The sequence below is a fragment of the Erithacus rubecula genome, assembly GCF_903797595.1.
Source record: "Erithacus rubecula genome assembly, chromosome: 6".
In the NCBI taxonomy this organism is placed as follows: domain Eukaryota; kingdom Metazoa; phylum Chordata; class Aves; order Passeriformes; family Muscicapidae; genus Erithacus; species Erithacus rubecula.
In genome coordinates, this window is record NC_136688.1 from 55,067,934 (window position 1) to 55,083,795 (window position 15,862).

Here is a 15,862-nt window from a genome sequence, read left to right on the forward strand (position 1 = left end):
CTCTGGCAACCTGCTGAAAATTTTACAAGTTAACTGTACATGGTATTTGCAAAAGGGTGCTTTAAGAAACGCACTATAGTTCCATTAAAAACAGTTTCTTTAAACCATGTTTCTTGCTGCTTTACTTTTGTTTGTGGTACTAAGACTCTCCTTTGTAACAAAAGCTGAAAGCTACTTGCATATGAGACCTAACCTACATTTTAAAGTCAACTATACAAAAATTCAACATAAGCAAATGAAGTAATTTTGAATAGTAATACTGTATAAAAACTGCTGTAAAAAACAAAAAGTATGTTCAATCTCTGTTTTATTTGTCTTAAGCTTTTTAAAAGAATTAGCTTGCTGTTGCTAATCTTATCAGCATTACAAAGAATAATCACAGCAGTTGTCAATCCCCGCTGTACAGCCCAGAGGAATTGTATTTAAACCACATCTTCAAGATTTTATCTCATTTCCTGTCAGTTTAGAACTTGTTGTCAAAGTCTTCCATAAACTGTCTCTATCATCAAAAGAAAGCTTAATGACTTCTCTTCTAAATTTTCTCGTTAAACAAGTTGAAAAGAAACTTATTTTTTAATATAAATCACTAATGCAAGTTGCCTTTCTTGATATAGTCTATTTGTACTCCCTCCCTTACCATCTCTTTTTCTCTGTCCCCTCACCCCCACACACACTTATTTTTCTATTTTATTCCCATTTATTTCCTTTATTGTTCTTTCTCTGTGCCTACTACAAAGAACTTAAGCCAAATATAGTAAGAAAAAAGCAAAAGGGGGATTTGTTATAAATGACAATATATTATTGGCTTTTGCATTTATGTATTAGCCTTTGCAAGTTATTATTAAACACAAAGATTTTAATTTAGTACAATTTTTCCTTCCTTTTAACTGCATTTTGGTATAGTATAAACTGTCAGTTTATGTAAGCTTATAAAATATAGCTTATAGAAATAGTAATGTGATACATATATTTTATATAGAAGGCATTACCGTATTATTAAAATAGAAACTATGTAATGTTAAACTGCTTTTATTTGTGTAACTAACTCAAATAATAGTGTGAAATAGCTATGCCGTTTCTCACATTTGAGGACCATCTTATCGGAATGAGAACCGTGACAAAAACCAGACACCAGTTGAGTTTTCTTTATTATTTTATTCATATAATCACTGCTTATTCCACATTAATTTTCAACTTTACACGAATTACATTCTACATGTATTACAAAGTGTCTGCCTGCCGGCAGCAGCTCCTCGCAGTCCCGCGCCCGCTCCGCGCATGCGCGTCCGCCCCGCCCCAGCCCCGCGGCGCCTGCGCGCGGCGCGTGCCGGGAGGCGCCGCTCGCGCTGCCCGTGAGGGAGCGGCGCTGCCCCGAGCCCAACCCGGGGCGGCGGCGGGAGCCAGACCCGGCAGCGACGGGCGCCCGCTCTGCCCGCCCCGGGCGCCGTCCCGCCAGCCCGCGCCGTGGAGGGCGAGCGCGGTGCACGGGCAGAGCGCCTGTCCGGGCAGCGCACCCTTGGGTGGTCCCGCGGGGGTGAGCGGGTCCGCTCCGTCAGCGGTGCCACGGCTCCGGAGGTGCCGGGGCCGCTCTCGAGGCTCGTGGCCTCGCACTCCCCGCCCCAGTCCCCGCAGGCGCCCCCGGCAGCGAGCTCGGGGGCCGTGACCCGACGGGCTCGGGAGCGGCGCTTCCCCCGCGGGGAGGGCGCCCGGCGGCCCCGCGGAGCGCCCGCAGCCCGGGCCGCGGGGACGTGACGCGCCGCCACGCTCCGGTAACGGGCACTGCCGGCCCCCTGCGCCGCTCCCGCCGTGCCCCGGCTGTCCCAAAGCCCCGAGGGCCGCGGGAGCCCCGTTGTCGCCGGGCGAGGGCGGCAGGCGGGGATCAGCCGGCGGCCGCCCCCCCGAGCGGCGGGGTGCCGTGCCCTGCCCTCGCCTGCCCTGCCGTGTCACACCGTGCCGTGCCGCCCGCTCCCCGCATGCACGGCCACACGTAGGCGGCCGGGGCAGCGGGGCGGGCGGGGAGGGGGCCGCGGCTGCCGAGCCGCACGTAGGGTGGGTGGGTGCGGCCTCGCCGGCGGCGCGGAGCGGGCGGCGGGGGCTCCCTGCCCGCGCTCCCTCGCGCACGTACAGACAGGGGCGAGCGGCCGCCGAGGCGGCTGCGGGACCAGCGCCGGCGTCGGAGAGCCCCGCGCCGCGGTGAGTACGGACCCGCGGCACCGCCGGGGGCACCGGGGGCGGGCGCTGGCCCGGGGGAGCCGCTTCTGCTGCCCGCCAGGCTCCGCAGCCCCTCGGGCGGGGCTCCAGAGGCTTTAGGGACGGGGCTCGGGTTTCAAGGCGCTCTTGCGGTCGGGGCTTGGCTGCGGGTTGTGGCAGCGCTGCTGGACAGCGGCACCTGCGCCGGGAGCGCTCCCGGGCTGGGCACCGGGGCGGCCGGGTGCCTGTGACCCGCGGGGTGCGGGCCCGGCAGCTGCGACATCCCCTGGTAGGGGAAGCCTTAACGGGGGACAAACTGCGTGGAGGGAAAGTGTGCGGTTGGGATGAAGCCTTGCGTGGTGCCTTTGGGATGATGTTTAAATTTGCAGGAGCTTTCCCAGCGACCCGGTAAAAAATTCACATTTCGCTTTCTCAAATGGTCATGCACTGCAAAATGAATGTTGAGTTCTGCTGGCTACGGTACCGTGATGTTCTCCAGTTCACCATTAGCATCAACTCATTGATCCAAAGGTCGCTCCTTACAGCGAGGCTCATCGAGCTGTCAGCTCCTACAATGTCAGGAGCTCCCACAGTGCTCCGGGCATGCAAGCATCTTTCCATATTTATTGTATTTCCCAAAAGGTTGCTGGAATGCAACCTTTAGCAGCCTTTATTAGGAGGTTATTTGCCATCGGCTGAGCAGCAGTTGCCTGTGAGCACCACTGGCTGCCAATGTCGTTGACTATAGGAACAGAGATACTTGCAGAGCTGTTGCATATGAACTATACAGGGTTTAGCAGGAGAGCTGCACTTGCCAGGGTTTGGTTTGCATTTTTTTCCTTTTTCTGAAAAAACACTTTCATCTATCATTTGGATTTGTGTTTAGAGATGTAGGGCAGTTCATCCAGTACACGACCCTGACTTCAACAGATTGTACTGATTTTGGAACAGAATGTCAACATGTTAAGGAAAACAGATACCATGTACTCTCCCCACAATGGATTTAAGGATTCAAAGTCATTTAAAGCGCAAGTAAGTAAAAACTGACACACCATGGCACGAGTTCACCCTTACATACAGGTCAAGCCAAGCCCTGTTTAGTTATGGGAGTCATCCCTTAATTTGATAGGAGCAGAGAAGCCTGGCTCTAAAGTAATGAATTTCTAAAGCTCAGAGAATGTTTTCTGATTTTTTTGTATTTTAAGCGTGCAGTGAGTGGGGTGATTTCTCAGGGATGATATTTCAAGGAACCCTGTATGGAATGATTTTTTTTCCTAAGGCAGATGGGACTGTATGATGCAAGATGTAGTGAGGATGAGGCTGTTGTGCCCATGGAATGTGCCCTAAGCCTTCCCTTGCAGGAAGTTTGGGTACCATGTAAAGAATCAAAATGCAGAAGCATAAAACCAAGTAACTGGGTCTCTCTGTAAAATCCCCCTGATGTGGTATTTCAAATTGAATAGAGTATAATTTTTTAGACTAATTAATACTCTACTTCTTTTCATCAACTGTTTTCAGTACTCCTTCAGATTATTCACTAGTACATTTGAGGAAAATGAATGCCTTCAAACTAAAAAAAAAAAACAAAACAACAATAATTGGATGTTGTAAGGAAGACTGTGATGGTTATTGCATCTTCTTCCTATTCAACTGTTAAACAAAAGGAAATTCTATTTGCTCAATTAATTCCTAGCTTATAAGTTGCAATTCAAAAGCCATTTATCCTGCACTGATATAAATAGTGGGGTTTTCCAGATGCATATAGCAAAAACAAGTTTTTTTAAAATACCTTATATGATTGCATTAGAACACATACTCAAGTTGAAAACCTGAAATGTTTTAATTGATCTGCATGAAAATAAATCACGGATATATTTTATTAAATAGCTTATTCCACCCTTGGCATGTACAAACCCCTTTGATCCTAGTAACAGGATCATACTCTACTGGCACAAGCCTCCTGCTTTCAGACATCCCAACAAGCACAAACTTTGCAGAACGTTTTTAATGTGTGCAGGGGGAAGTGGCATTGATTTAACAGGACAGCAGGAGTCACAAGTTCTTGTCCAGTCATTTGTGTGCACTGACAGGAACTGAAATCACCTGGAGACATGAGCATGGATTCAAACATGGAGCTGGTGTTTTGTTACTAAAGGCATTCCTGCTCTGATTAACCAAAAAGAGGCTCCATAAATGTTCTCCATCCCTCTGGCTCTGTAGCTGTTGCTTTCCCTTTGGCTTCCTCCAGGAAAACCTGCACCATCCCCATATTCAACTTGTTAAATTGCATGTTTGACCTCTTTTGTTCATGCATGTGATCTGCTTAACTCAAGTGGGATAACCACATGTGAATAGGTGTGAATAGGATTCAGCTCATATATAAATATTATATATTTATATTTAATACAAAATGTATGTTTCTGGGTACTGTGACCATATCTGTTTGATGCCCAAGTTCCTGACAGCAGGCAGTAAAGTCTCAAACCTGCAAGGAGTTTTTTAACTCTGCACAGTGGTATAGTTAATTTTAAAGCCACCTCCAGCTTTTACAACAGGGAAAAGGGATGGACAGAAAGATCACACCTCACAAATTAGAAACAAACCCTCTCTTTTATTGAATTTTATACTGTTACACAATCAAAAAGAAATACAGTCACAAGTACGTCAAAATGTTTCAAGAGAAATATCAATTGCAATACGTTGGTTCCAAAAAAGAATTCCATTAAAATATACCACTTCTTCATGAGAGAATACTGCTATTATTCACAAAATCTACTGTATGGTATAAATCCAGCAGCAAACTTTTGAACTTTTTGGTAACTTGCTCAAGGTAAACAGGGAAGCAGAAGGCAAATGACAATTCATTTCTAGAATTTGGATCAAAACTCACAGTCCTCCAGAATGGAGCTTTTCAGGGAATTAGGTCATCATGGTATTTTTAATGAAAGCTGGATACCCAACTTGTGTGGAATTCCTATGAAAATGGACTTCCTACAAAGTCCTTGTGGGCTGTGAGGTGTTTCTTGGCATGCAGGACACTTGCAGTCTGAGCAGTGACATTGCAGTGAGAGGTGTGCCCTGGCCAGGAGCAGGGCAGCAGGGCACAGATGCTGGCAGGGGCAGGATGCTCCCAGATCCACTGCACTGTCAGGAAAGCTTCACTCAGCAGTGCAACACTTGCAACAGACACTGCCTTTAGCCCCCAGTGCTTAGCTGTTTAATTAAACTGCTCTTTAAGTGATGAAACATTACTATTAAGTATCCAGTAGTTTAACTTGTAATCATCAGAATTATCTGATCCAACAGCTGCATTTCATTGGAAGCAGAGCTGATAATTTCATCCAAACTAAACTTTAAAAGCCCCATCAGTGTTACATGCAGATGGTTCTTTTGGGCCCTAATCTGCAATTGTTTAATTCAGTAATTACTTTGGGAGAGTTTAATGTGTGTACACAGATAGTATTAAGTTTTGTTTCTCAGGTAAGTTGTTTCTATTAACCCAAAGATCACCAAAGTCTAAGCCAGTCTCACTAGGTAGAAGATGTACTTTAGCAAGATGTACTTTGGACTCCAGGCTACCCTCATTTACTCAGCATCTTACACCCAAGATAAGTTACTGCACAGCCTGCTTAAGTGATTTCTGGGGAATTACAGCTGTAGTTAATTTTAACTACTTACAGGTAAAGGAAGGAATTCTGTAATCCTAAATACTAATTTAAAAATCCTTTTTAACAAAATCATCACTGTTGATTAAAACATAAATTAAAATCTCTATGTAAAAACAATAATTGTACTGTGCCTTGAAGAGGGCCTGGCTTGACTACTGCTGTAGTCAGGAAAACCTGAAAGATAGCATTAATATTCTCCTCAGTTTATCATTCTCACATAATTAGCATGTTCTATATACAGGAGAAAATACTGTATTCACCCAGTTTCTTCTTTACAACAAAGAATAAATAACAGAATTATTTGGTTGGGAAGGGACCTTAAAACCCACCTAGTTCCAACCCCCTGCCATGGGCAGGGACACCTTTCACTATCCCAGGCTGCTCCAAGCCCTATCCAACATGACCTTGGACACTTCCAGGGCTGGGTTATCCACAGCTGTTCTGGGAAACCTGGGCCAATGTCTCACCACCCTCACAGTCATTAATTTCCTCATAATTTCTAATATGGTGCCTCAACATTTTAAAAAGGCAGCAAGTCAGCAAAGTATGCAAAATCACTAAGAAAACATTTAGAAAGCTATTTGCACTAGAAGTTTGTACTTCAAATTAGCTCTGGAATCAGACTGTGTGTTCCTGGAGTCTAAAGAGACCCAAAAAAAAAAAAAAAAAAAAAAAAAGTTTAGTAAAACAAATTTTAAACAAAGCTGTACTTCTAGGTTTTGCAAAGTGGCATCTGCATGTAGCAATGGCAGAGCCATTACTGTTCCTTTTCTGTGCCTTCTCCAGGAGACTTGGGGGCTACAGTAAACCAGTACAGTGACTGCAGTTCATCACAGTAATCAAAATATTATTATGCATAGTAAAAAATGTTAGAGCTGAGATTTTCAGATGAAACATGGCTCAGTTAAATGCACAGCTGCTGTCACTAAGATCAGAGATGATCAAGGACATGTGGATGGGGCTCTGAACAACTTGATCTCATGGAATGGGTCCCTGCCCATGAGAGGGGTGTGGGAACAAGATGATCTTTAAAGTCCCTTCCAAAGGTATTCTCTGACTCCAGCAGGCTCATTACAATAAATCACATCTATCACTAAAGTTTACCTTCTCCTTTTAACACTGATTTTAGTCTGAAGACTTTCTGCCTCTCAGTGCACTGAAGAGGATCTGGCAGATCCAAACAGGTCAGGCTCCTCCAAAACCCAGCCAAGAGAGCAGCAGAACCCCTGTGACCTGTCTCTTGGGAGTGCAAAGGGATAACCCATCCCAGGCCAGCCCAAAGCTTGGTGGGGCTGTACAAAAGTAAAACCCAGCTGCACTTTTCACCTGCCTGCAAGACTCTCACAGAAGCACCACATCAATCCATGCAGAGCTAAAGCAGGAGAGATGCTCTAAACAGCAGGGGCTTAACTTAACTTCCCTATTTAAACCTCCTAACTGCTGACAGAGAAAGAAATGCCATAGAAAGAATGCCAGCCCAGACACAACAGGCAGGGAGGAGCTTTGCTGCTTTTAGCCATTAAAAATGCATCAAAAACATTCACTAGTGAAAATGTTCTCTGCCTGAAGCTTCAGCTGACTTTCCCAACATACCTTCACCTCTCTGTGCAACTTCTGCTCAAAACTTTTACAAGTATGCAACTATCTTTTGCTGCTAGTGCCTTATCATTTTTTGTTAATAGTGTCCTTTTAGTTTGGAAAGTGCTCCTTTCAGTGAAACAGAAATTTAAGAGAACAGGTTAGGCTTATGTACTATGACGCTGATTTCAAAACAGTGCAATGAAACAAAAAAGTTTGCAATATAAAACCAAAGTAACTCCTGTGATTGATTACTCATATTGAGGTAAGTTTTTTAAAAATAGTTTGGAGAATGCACAGAATATCTTGACCACATTTACACAACACAGGGTTACCAGTAGCATTGTGTATTATGACAGTAAAATAAGAAAAGTCACTGGGTCAATAGCACAAAAGTGTGGAACAAGTTTCATCAAGTACCAGCTTAATTTTTTAATCATGGAGTTTTGTGATAGAAATCCATCTGAGACCAATCACTCCTGAGAATTTTACCTTTTCCTGCTTTCCTGTGTTACCTTGATAAAGCTTCCAGAGACAAGCCTTTAGGCTGTTCATAAAGATGAATTCTTTCTGCTCTAAAGCAAAACAAAAATGCTGCCTCCTGGCTGCCAGGTTTGCTCACTGGTGTGATTACAGGTTGAGAAGTGTAACGTCTTTGGCGAGTGGTAGTACAACACTGTCTGGGAGACTTCAGTACTGAACAGGCTCAAATAATTAACCCAGAGATGTTACAATCAAAATAAGGAAGCAGTGATTTCCAATCAACTCTAAGTTAAAAAGGGAACACGGATGAACAATAACCACTAACAAAAATATAAATTATCTCATTTCTCTCAGATAACACACTCCCCAAAGGGGCCTGGTCCACATATAGTTTATTGATGTAAGAAAACAATACAGTTAGTGTTAGATCCAACCACAAAGAGCAAAAAGAATGAGTGAATGAAGGTTTTGTACAGTACATATAGGAAAATAAGATGTTTGTGACAACTATATATTTCTAAATAAAAAGGCTTCTAAATATATTCAAGTTATTGAAATCTACATGAAAACATATGGATGTTAATAGCAACAAGGTGCATAAAACCAAAACATCAAAATATTGAGCAACTCAATGATGTACTAGATAAAAGTTTGCTAACAATGCAAGATGTTTTACAATCTGCTTGAAATATCACCTATACCACACAGGGTAAGCTGAACATTTAGATTTAAGATCATACACAATATTAGCATTAACTTCAACAACTACAGGCAGGGATTTTTTTTTTTTTTTAAGCTGGCAAAGTGACTACTTTAGGAACATCAAACTTTCTCTAAATTGAGAATGTATCAAAAGAAAATGCTGCTAGCCCTTTCCAGATAAAGCCTTTCCTTTGACTAACCACACCCACTGAAGTCAAAAGCATAAGACAGCATTTAAGAACAATTTATATTACAATGTGACTAAAATAATGACATAATCCAGGTTTAAACATGTTTTCATAGGCAAACAAAAGATTTTTCTTAAAAACTAATTTTTATAAATGCAGAATATATTGCATGAGGAACTGCTGGTATTTTTTTAAGAAAATATATTGTGCGATTGTGGCTACAATGCACCGCTGCAAAGCATTGTTGTTTCTTATAAAAACTATTAACATAAAAAAACTTACTTGAACATAAAGAGTAAGAGAGCACAAGTCTTCCAACTACCTATGAAAAGCAGGATGGAAGTATTGCCAGTTTTTCCTATGTTGACATTTCACAAATGATAAGTTTTGGTGACCAACTCCCCAGCCAAAAATAAATATTTTTTTTTTTTTAATCAGGTGCATATTTCAAAGCTGCTATTGCAAGTGTGTTTTAAATGTAATGGACTTAAAAGTGTATGTACCAAAGAATTATAAAAATGCACTAGAGTTTGAGTTATTGTTACATAAAGAACATATTAAAAAGACTGTCAAAATAAGTAGAAAGGGGATCAAAACTGAACTAACTGAATTAGTGCAGTACTGTAGCCAGGCTTCTAAAATCAGATATAGAAAATATAAATAGACTGCTTTAGGTGATGATTCACCAGTGTCCAAAAAAGAGCAAGTTTTGTGAAAGCTCAGTTAACTTGATCCAGAGCTCTGAGCAGTTCTTCCCCCTGTAGCAGGTTTCTGTTGCCTTGTATGGGAGCGTTTACTTCGCAGTCGTAACTCGTGAGTTGGGGGAGTCCACTCTCATCCATCGACTGCCCTAGAAGTTTACTTGCTATGTCTGGAGAGGGAGGGGAAGGAGAAAAAGTTCACTTTATTCACCAGGCTGAACCTCTCCTACAGCTACATTTGGATAGTTTTGGAGACACTGTTCTCTGTCACTCAGCCCCCTCCACCCCTCTGCCTAGGAAAGGAAGGTACCAACCAGTTGATAGTAGAATGATTGTCTTTTGCTCCACTCCACCATGACCATTTGTTTTGCATCCCTTTACACGTTTCCAAGCAAGTGATGCATTTCCTCCACTGTCACCTGACTGCTGGAATAAAGACCCCTAGAAAGAAAGAAAGAAAATGAATTTTCTTTAGTGAATATTTTATCTTTATAACCCTCCAACTCCATCTTCCAAATGGACAGCTCCCATCACTAAGTACTAATGTGGCATTGTTACAATTTAAAGTGGATTTTGTTCAGAATTTGAGGAGAAATGTATTTCCAATTACACTAACTTGAAAACTGCTTAACAGAAAACTGAATCAGGTTTCAAGACCTGACTTCTCTTATAGAAAACGATTACAAAATCCTGGTTATCACCAGTTACCATGCTCAAGATTAGAGTGCACATGTACACAAACACACCCATTTAATTACTGCTGCTCTGGAGTGAGTAAGCATCAGGTTTTCACTGGAGTCTCTAATGGCTTTCTGCACTGGAATTAATAGTGCAGGCAGCAGTCAGGAACCTCAGTAGGTCGATTCTATCTACACGTTTAGGATGTAAATTCTGCTTGCACTCCAGTTATTGCCACCAAGCCACCTGACCCAAGCCTTGTGGAAAATGCAGTCCTACATCAGTCTAGTGCAGATATGGCTCCTTAGCATATTGTTTTGACAGCAGAACAGAAGATTTGGAGATTAGGAAGCTGAAGGGGCTTCATATAATTGGGATAAGGAAGAAAAAGCTGCCACTGAAACAGATGGGATAGAAGGAAAAAGCATCATTTTAGTATCAAGTCTGCTGGCAAAAGTACTTGAATCTGCAAAGTTTGGTCTTGTTAGTGATACTGACTGCTGCAAAAAGAGAAAAAGGTATTTCAGAACACTGCCATTATCCTCAAAATAGTGAGAAGCATATGTTTTCAGGTTATAAAACACTCGTGTAAGGCAATAGAGCAGCTGTATAGTAGAAGTTATAGTTAACTCAGAGCTGCAGTTCATAATGAGATTAGCCACCTACATTGCTGCTGTTGCTTCTTTTTTACCATAATCCATTCCAGCCCTTCATGTTAAGAAAGATATGCCTGTAACTGTTTCAGTGTAAAGATTTATATCATTATAACTTCACTATAATACAGTATTTTATACCCTTACTATATCTTGTCCTTGTCTAATTCTCCTATTTTCTAGGAAGCTAAAGTAGTATTTTACTTTGGTCTTCACTTGTTTTCACTCTTTGCAAAATACATCCCAATTCCCTAGGGCTAAAATGTTGTGGCAAGTGTTTGCACAACCCTAGAACAGCATGTATTCTAAGCATGGATTTAACATCATTTCTCTTCTGCTTGTGCCAAAGGCCTGCATATCCTCCCAGAAATCTTTTGTGGAGAGAGAAGCCAAACACCAAAAGCACTTCTTAAAATAACTCCACTAAGACCCAGCTTCATGGAATTCAGCTTCTGACCCTGAGAAACTATCAAAATATTTATAATACTTTTAGCAGATACAGACAAAAGGAAAAGGTTTAGCAAAGGATGAAGTGTGAACCTGTAAGCATTAAACTGGCACTAAGCACAGAAGCTTGAACACTATTCCAGCAGTTAACACTGAACTGCTTGTGTTCTGTGCATTTAATGACATCCATGCTGTTTTGAATATTTTATCAACAACACTATGAGCTGTAGCACCTCTGCATGAGAAAAGGGCAGTGGAAGGCAATAACATTTCTTGCAGAGCTGTGAATTCTTACAGGGCTTCCAGAAGCAGCAGAACAGCATGCATGGAAGTGCAAAGCATTTAGCAAATGAAAACAAGACATAGAAAAACTGCTGTCTTATGCCCAGACTATAATGCTAGAACAGGAGCAAGGAGAGTTCAGAGGAAAAATAATCCTGCACTGTAAGATATGGTAGATGACTACAACTAGGAGGTGACCCAGCAGAGAAACAAAGAAGCTCAAAGCCTACATTGCAGTAGAGAAATTAAGATTTAAGATTAAGACTTCTCAAAACTTGAGAAGTGGGAATTTGCAGTGAAGATGAGAGAGAGAACAGTGTGTCATGGCAAAGGTCAGGGTTTCACAGTACTGAGAACTGACAGTGAGAGAGACAAAGATTACAAAGACAATGTACCCTTGCAGAAAGTAACAAGCTGGAACCCCCAATCATGTAACACAAACCTAGAATTATCTACAAAGATTCTTTTGAATAGCTAGGAGAGATGAGGATGAGCTACTCCCAAGTGCCCAGCTAATACTAGAGAGAGCGTGCATAAAAGGGAGTGACAGTAATTGAGATTTGCTAAGTTATCATAGGAGCTCTCTTCCCTTATAGTTCACATGGTCTTGCTATCTGATTAAGTAAAGGAATCTCAGACCCAATGGAAAAATAAAGGCATAGAATGAAGCATAAGAACACTAATCTCCCATGTTGACAAATATGAAAACTGAGTTTGAATTCAAAAGTTAAATAAATGCAGCAATTACATATTTAAATGTGATGTCTTACATTTGTGCATATTCTACTAAAGAAACACATGTTCACAGAAGAGTAGAGTATCTTCTACCTAATCAAGAAATGTACTTGGGTGTAGAGGGTACTTTTGAAAAGTTGACAGTAAAAGAGAACTAAAAGTGGAGCACATATTCATATATAAATTTTACTGTCAATTATCTTTTATCCCAAGATTCCAGTGCTTACCAACAGCTCAACTCAGGAGTCTGCACTGATGCCTCATTTCAGAAATTGCAAGGTTAAAAGTGAATATTTTAAAATGGTAAAACAAAACTCACAATTCCAACTGCCTGAAAAAGTGAACCATCATGTTCCATTTTTCGTTTTCTCTGAGCATTATGCAAAGCTAGCATCTTTGGATTTAGTTCTTCATCCAGTGCAGTAGATCTAAGAAAAATTGATTCAGGCTGTTAAGACGTTTCTACTTTCCTCAAGCCATTCTTCTTTTGTGGACACTTATATATACAACATTATAGAACTGAATTTATGAACTTCACTATTTTTTGTTCATAAATTGACTTATTTCAACAATCATTTTCTATGAGCATAGCAAATGTTATCCTTTAATCTTGCTGTGAAGCTCAGAATGAGTTTCAACAAAAAAATTTAAGTCTGCAGAAAAAAAGCATAAAAGTTCAGCAGTTCACTTTCAACAGAAAGAAGGCAATGAGGGGTAAGGGAAAGTCTGAATATTTGTATGTACAGATACATCTTTTACATGTCACAAATCTCGTGTTTGACTTAATATAGTTTTCTATTGTGATAAATACCTACTACAGGCAATCCATCACAAAACACATTTAGTTTGAAAAGCAATATCTATTGCTTATAAATATCTGTATAGCTGATATCTACAGTATCTATAGCACAGACTGTAGCTGCCTCTAACACTGTGGACAAGGAAAGCACCAGAAACATTGTGTGGGTGTAACTACCTAAATTGCCTCCTGCATTCTTATAAAGGCTGCACATCAGGTACAAGAGCAAAACAGAATTTTTACAGTAGCTGGCTTTTACATGAGGTGCTTAGATAAAAGCTACCATGAAATTAACTTCAGGGGAGTCCACTAGTAAAAAAATAACCAAACTCATTTGACATGCCCAAATTTAAATGTCTCAATTTCTACTCTGAAGAACACTGAGGATGAACACACAACAGCTGCCAGAATTTTCATCTAATTCCTTGAACAGATACCAGGGCTTAAGCTGCACTTTTAAAATACCTTTTATTCAGAGTGACTGTTAGCAAGCTGGGCGCTCCTGGAGGAGGCTTTTCCCCCTGATCCGGCGCTCCCTTGGCCGCTCTGACGGGAGAGGCCGTTCGGCTGCCGCTGCCGCCGTAGGGCGAGGCGGGGCCGCTGCCGGGCTCGGAGGGCGCAGCGCCCGCCGGGGCGTCGTCGGCGCGCTCGGCCGGCCGGGGCTCCTCCGCACGGCCCTGCTGGAAGATGGGCACGCTGCCTGCGCTCGGCGGGCTGCAGGAGCTGCTCTCCAGCGGGGACAGCTGGTCGAAGGAGCGCAGCTGGAAGTCGTCATCCATCGGGATGTAAGGAGCCAACATCTCCAAATCTAAATCGGTTTCCTGCAAGAGACATGAGGTGGAACTTAGCAGTGTGGAAGAAACCTCAGCTGTGACTTCATCCTTTTACCAAATCCTAACAATTTTTTTTTTTATTTTACACTTTATCAAAATATTACATAAAAAGGGAATAAGGTTTATGAAAATATTCTAAAAAGGAAAAGAAGTACACTCAGAATAAGATGATAAAGAATTTTAAGTTACTGTACATTACCTGAGTAGAGAATGGATTTTTTGCTTCTGTATCTATGGCAAAGAGTTTCTCCACCAATTCCAGTTTGAATTCACTGGCCATATCATTATCCACATCAAAGCAGTAGTCGTTGGGACTACTGGGCTGTGAAAACATTTTGAACAGTTTTAGGTTTCTGTCATTGCATCATTTGGCATAGTTACCTACAGATTCTCATCAAAATGTTCTAATGTAGAAACTAATCCCAAGCTGTAGTGGCACAAATTTAAAAGTGAAAGGAAAACACATTTATCTGTATACATTCAAATTTACCCCACCAGGGAAGCACTTGCTTAGTTGTTTAGGAAAGTTGTGTCTGAACCAACTAATGAAAAAGATCAATCCCAAGCTCTCCTTATTTCTATCAGATAGTATTGCATACATTTGCAAGGCTCACTTGAATGAAAAGATATGACAATTTATCACTTTCTTCAGATCATGGCGTGAGCTTGAAGTCATAAGGTAGAAATAATTTCCAATTCCTGTCCTGGCTGCATCCTTAACCAGATCTGCCCCACAAGCCCCAACAGCACATCCATTTTAATGACAGCATATCCAAATTACGAAACTCACCTCAGGTGAACTTTGGCTGGTACTTGCATCAGAAGGGCTGGTTGGTTGCTCCTGCACCTGAGGCATGGTAAAAGAAAGTTCGAGTGGCTCTGTGTTTGGCTCCAGCTTTGATACAACTTCTCTATTGAGTGCAGGATCAGCATTGCTACGAAGTGGCTTTGTAGTTTCAGAGGCAGGTAGTGGGGACATTGCCATATTTATATTCTGCAATTTCTCACTGGATGAGGGGAGCATTACATCGTTATACAAAGGAACTTCATCACATTGTTGTTCATCAGACTCTATAAAAATTAAAAGAAACCATCAACCTAAGTAACAGTACTGTGAGTGTCTATGGACCTCATTAAATTAAACTGCAGCTGGAATACCACTGGACAAGTGGTATTGGGAGGTTACTTTATGAAATCCACTATAAAACAGCAACTTTGCTAATTAACACGCTCTCCAATTTAAACACACACCCACCATTACTGCTGAAATCTAGAGAGATAATTGTGTCTCCAGCAGCTGGGGCCAGCACAGTTAAAGCATCTGGTTCCTGTTTAAGTTTTTCAAATAGGCTGTTGGTATCATCCAGGTCATCTTTACTGAATATTTTGGTCATTTTCATGTCAGGAGAGTCCACTGGTTTCAGCATACACTCAGTTTGTCCAAGGGAAAAAATTAAGTCCTTCTGAACAATTCCACTGTCAGGCAGAAAGGAAGATGACTGTTAAAGAACAACTAAAAGGAATAAATTCTGGCTTTACAGTTTTGCAGGTTGAAACCCACCCACTCTCCCAGTTCAAAAACCCCAAACCAAACCAGAAACACCCCACCACACATATCCCACAAAATTATCAGGGTAAGAACTTCAAAATCTTTTTTTTGTTACTCCTTCTTTCCTCAAAAGTAACAGACAAAGCAAACACTAACTGTGATGCAATCATTAAAAAGTAACAAACATAAACATGCTTTTCTGAAAGCATTGAAAAAGAAGATTATTTTAAAAAAATGAAAAAAGGTAGATATTTCTGAAACTACTTTTCTTTGTTTTAAATGAATGTGCAGTATCTTGACAGATTTATATTGGGACATTCACTGAAGTTTTGAAAAACTAACTTAGGACTATTAGACATTTGCAGAAGAACAGTCA

The 15,862-nt window shown here is 41.6% G+C and overlaps 1 protein-coding gene across 1 annotated transcript in view; it reads right to left on the reverse strand.

Moving 5' to 3' along the window:
- Positions 1-6,656: 6,656 nt before the first annotated feature.
- Positions 6,657-15,862, reverse strand: part of HIF1A (hypoxia inducible factor 1 subunit alpha) — a 32,125-nt gene continuing 22,919 nt past the window's right edge. Inside the window, exons 9-15 of the mRNA XM_079309310.1 lie at positions 15,193-15,413; positions 14,728-15,008; positions 14,137-14,259; positions 13,570-13,925; positions 12,625-12,733; positions 9,825-9,951; positions 6,657-9,680 (exon numbers count right to left, since the gene is read on the reverse strand). Coding sequence (XP_079165436.1) covers positions 9,529-9,680; positions 9,825-9,951; positions 12,625-12,733; positions 13,570-13,925; positions 14,137-14,259; positions 14,728-15,008; positions 15,193-15,413 — 1,369 coding nt within the window. The 3' untranslated portion in view covers positions 6,657-9,528. The remainder of the gene's footprint in view (positions 9,681-9,824; positions 9,952-12,624; positions 12,734-13,569; positions 13,926-14,136; positions 14,260-14,727; positions 15,009-15,192; positions 15,414-15,862) is intronic.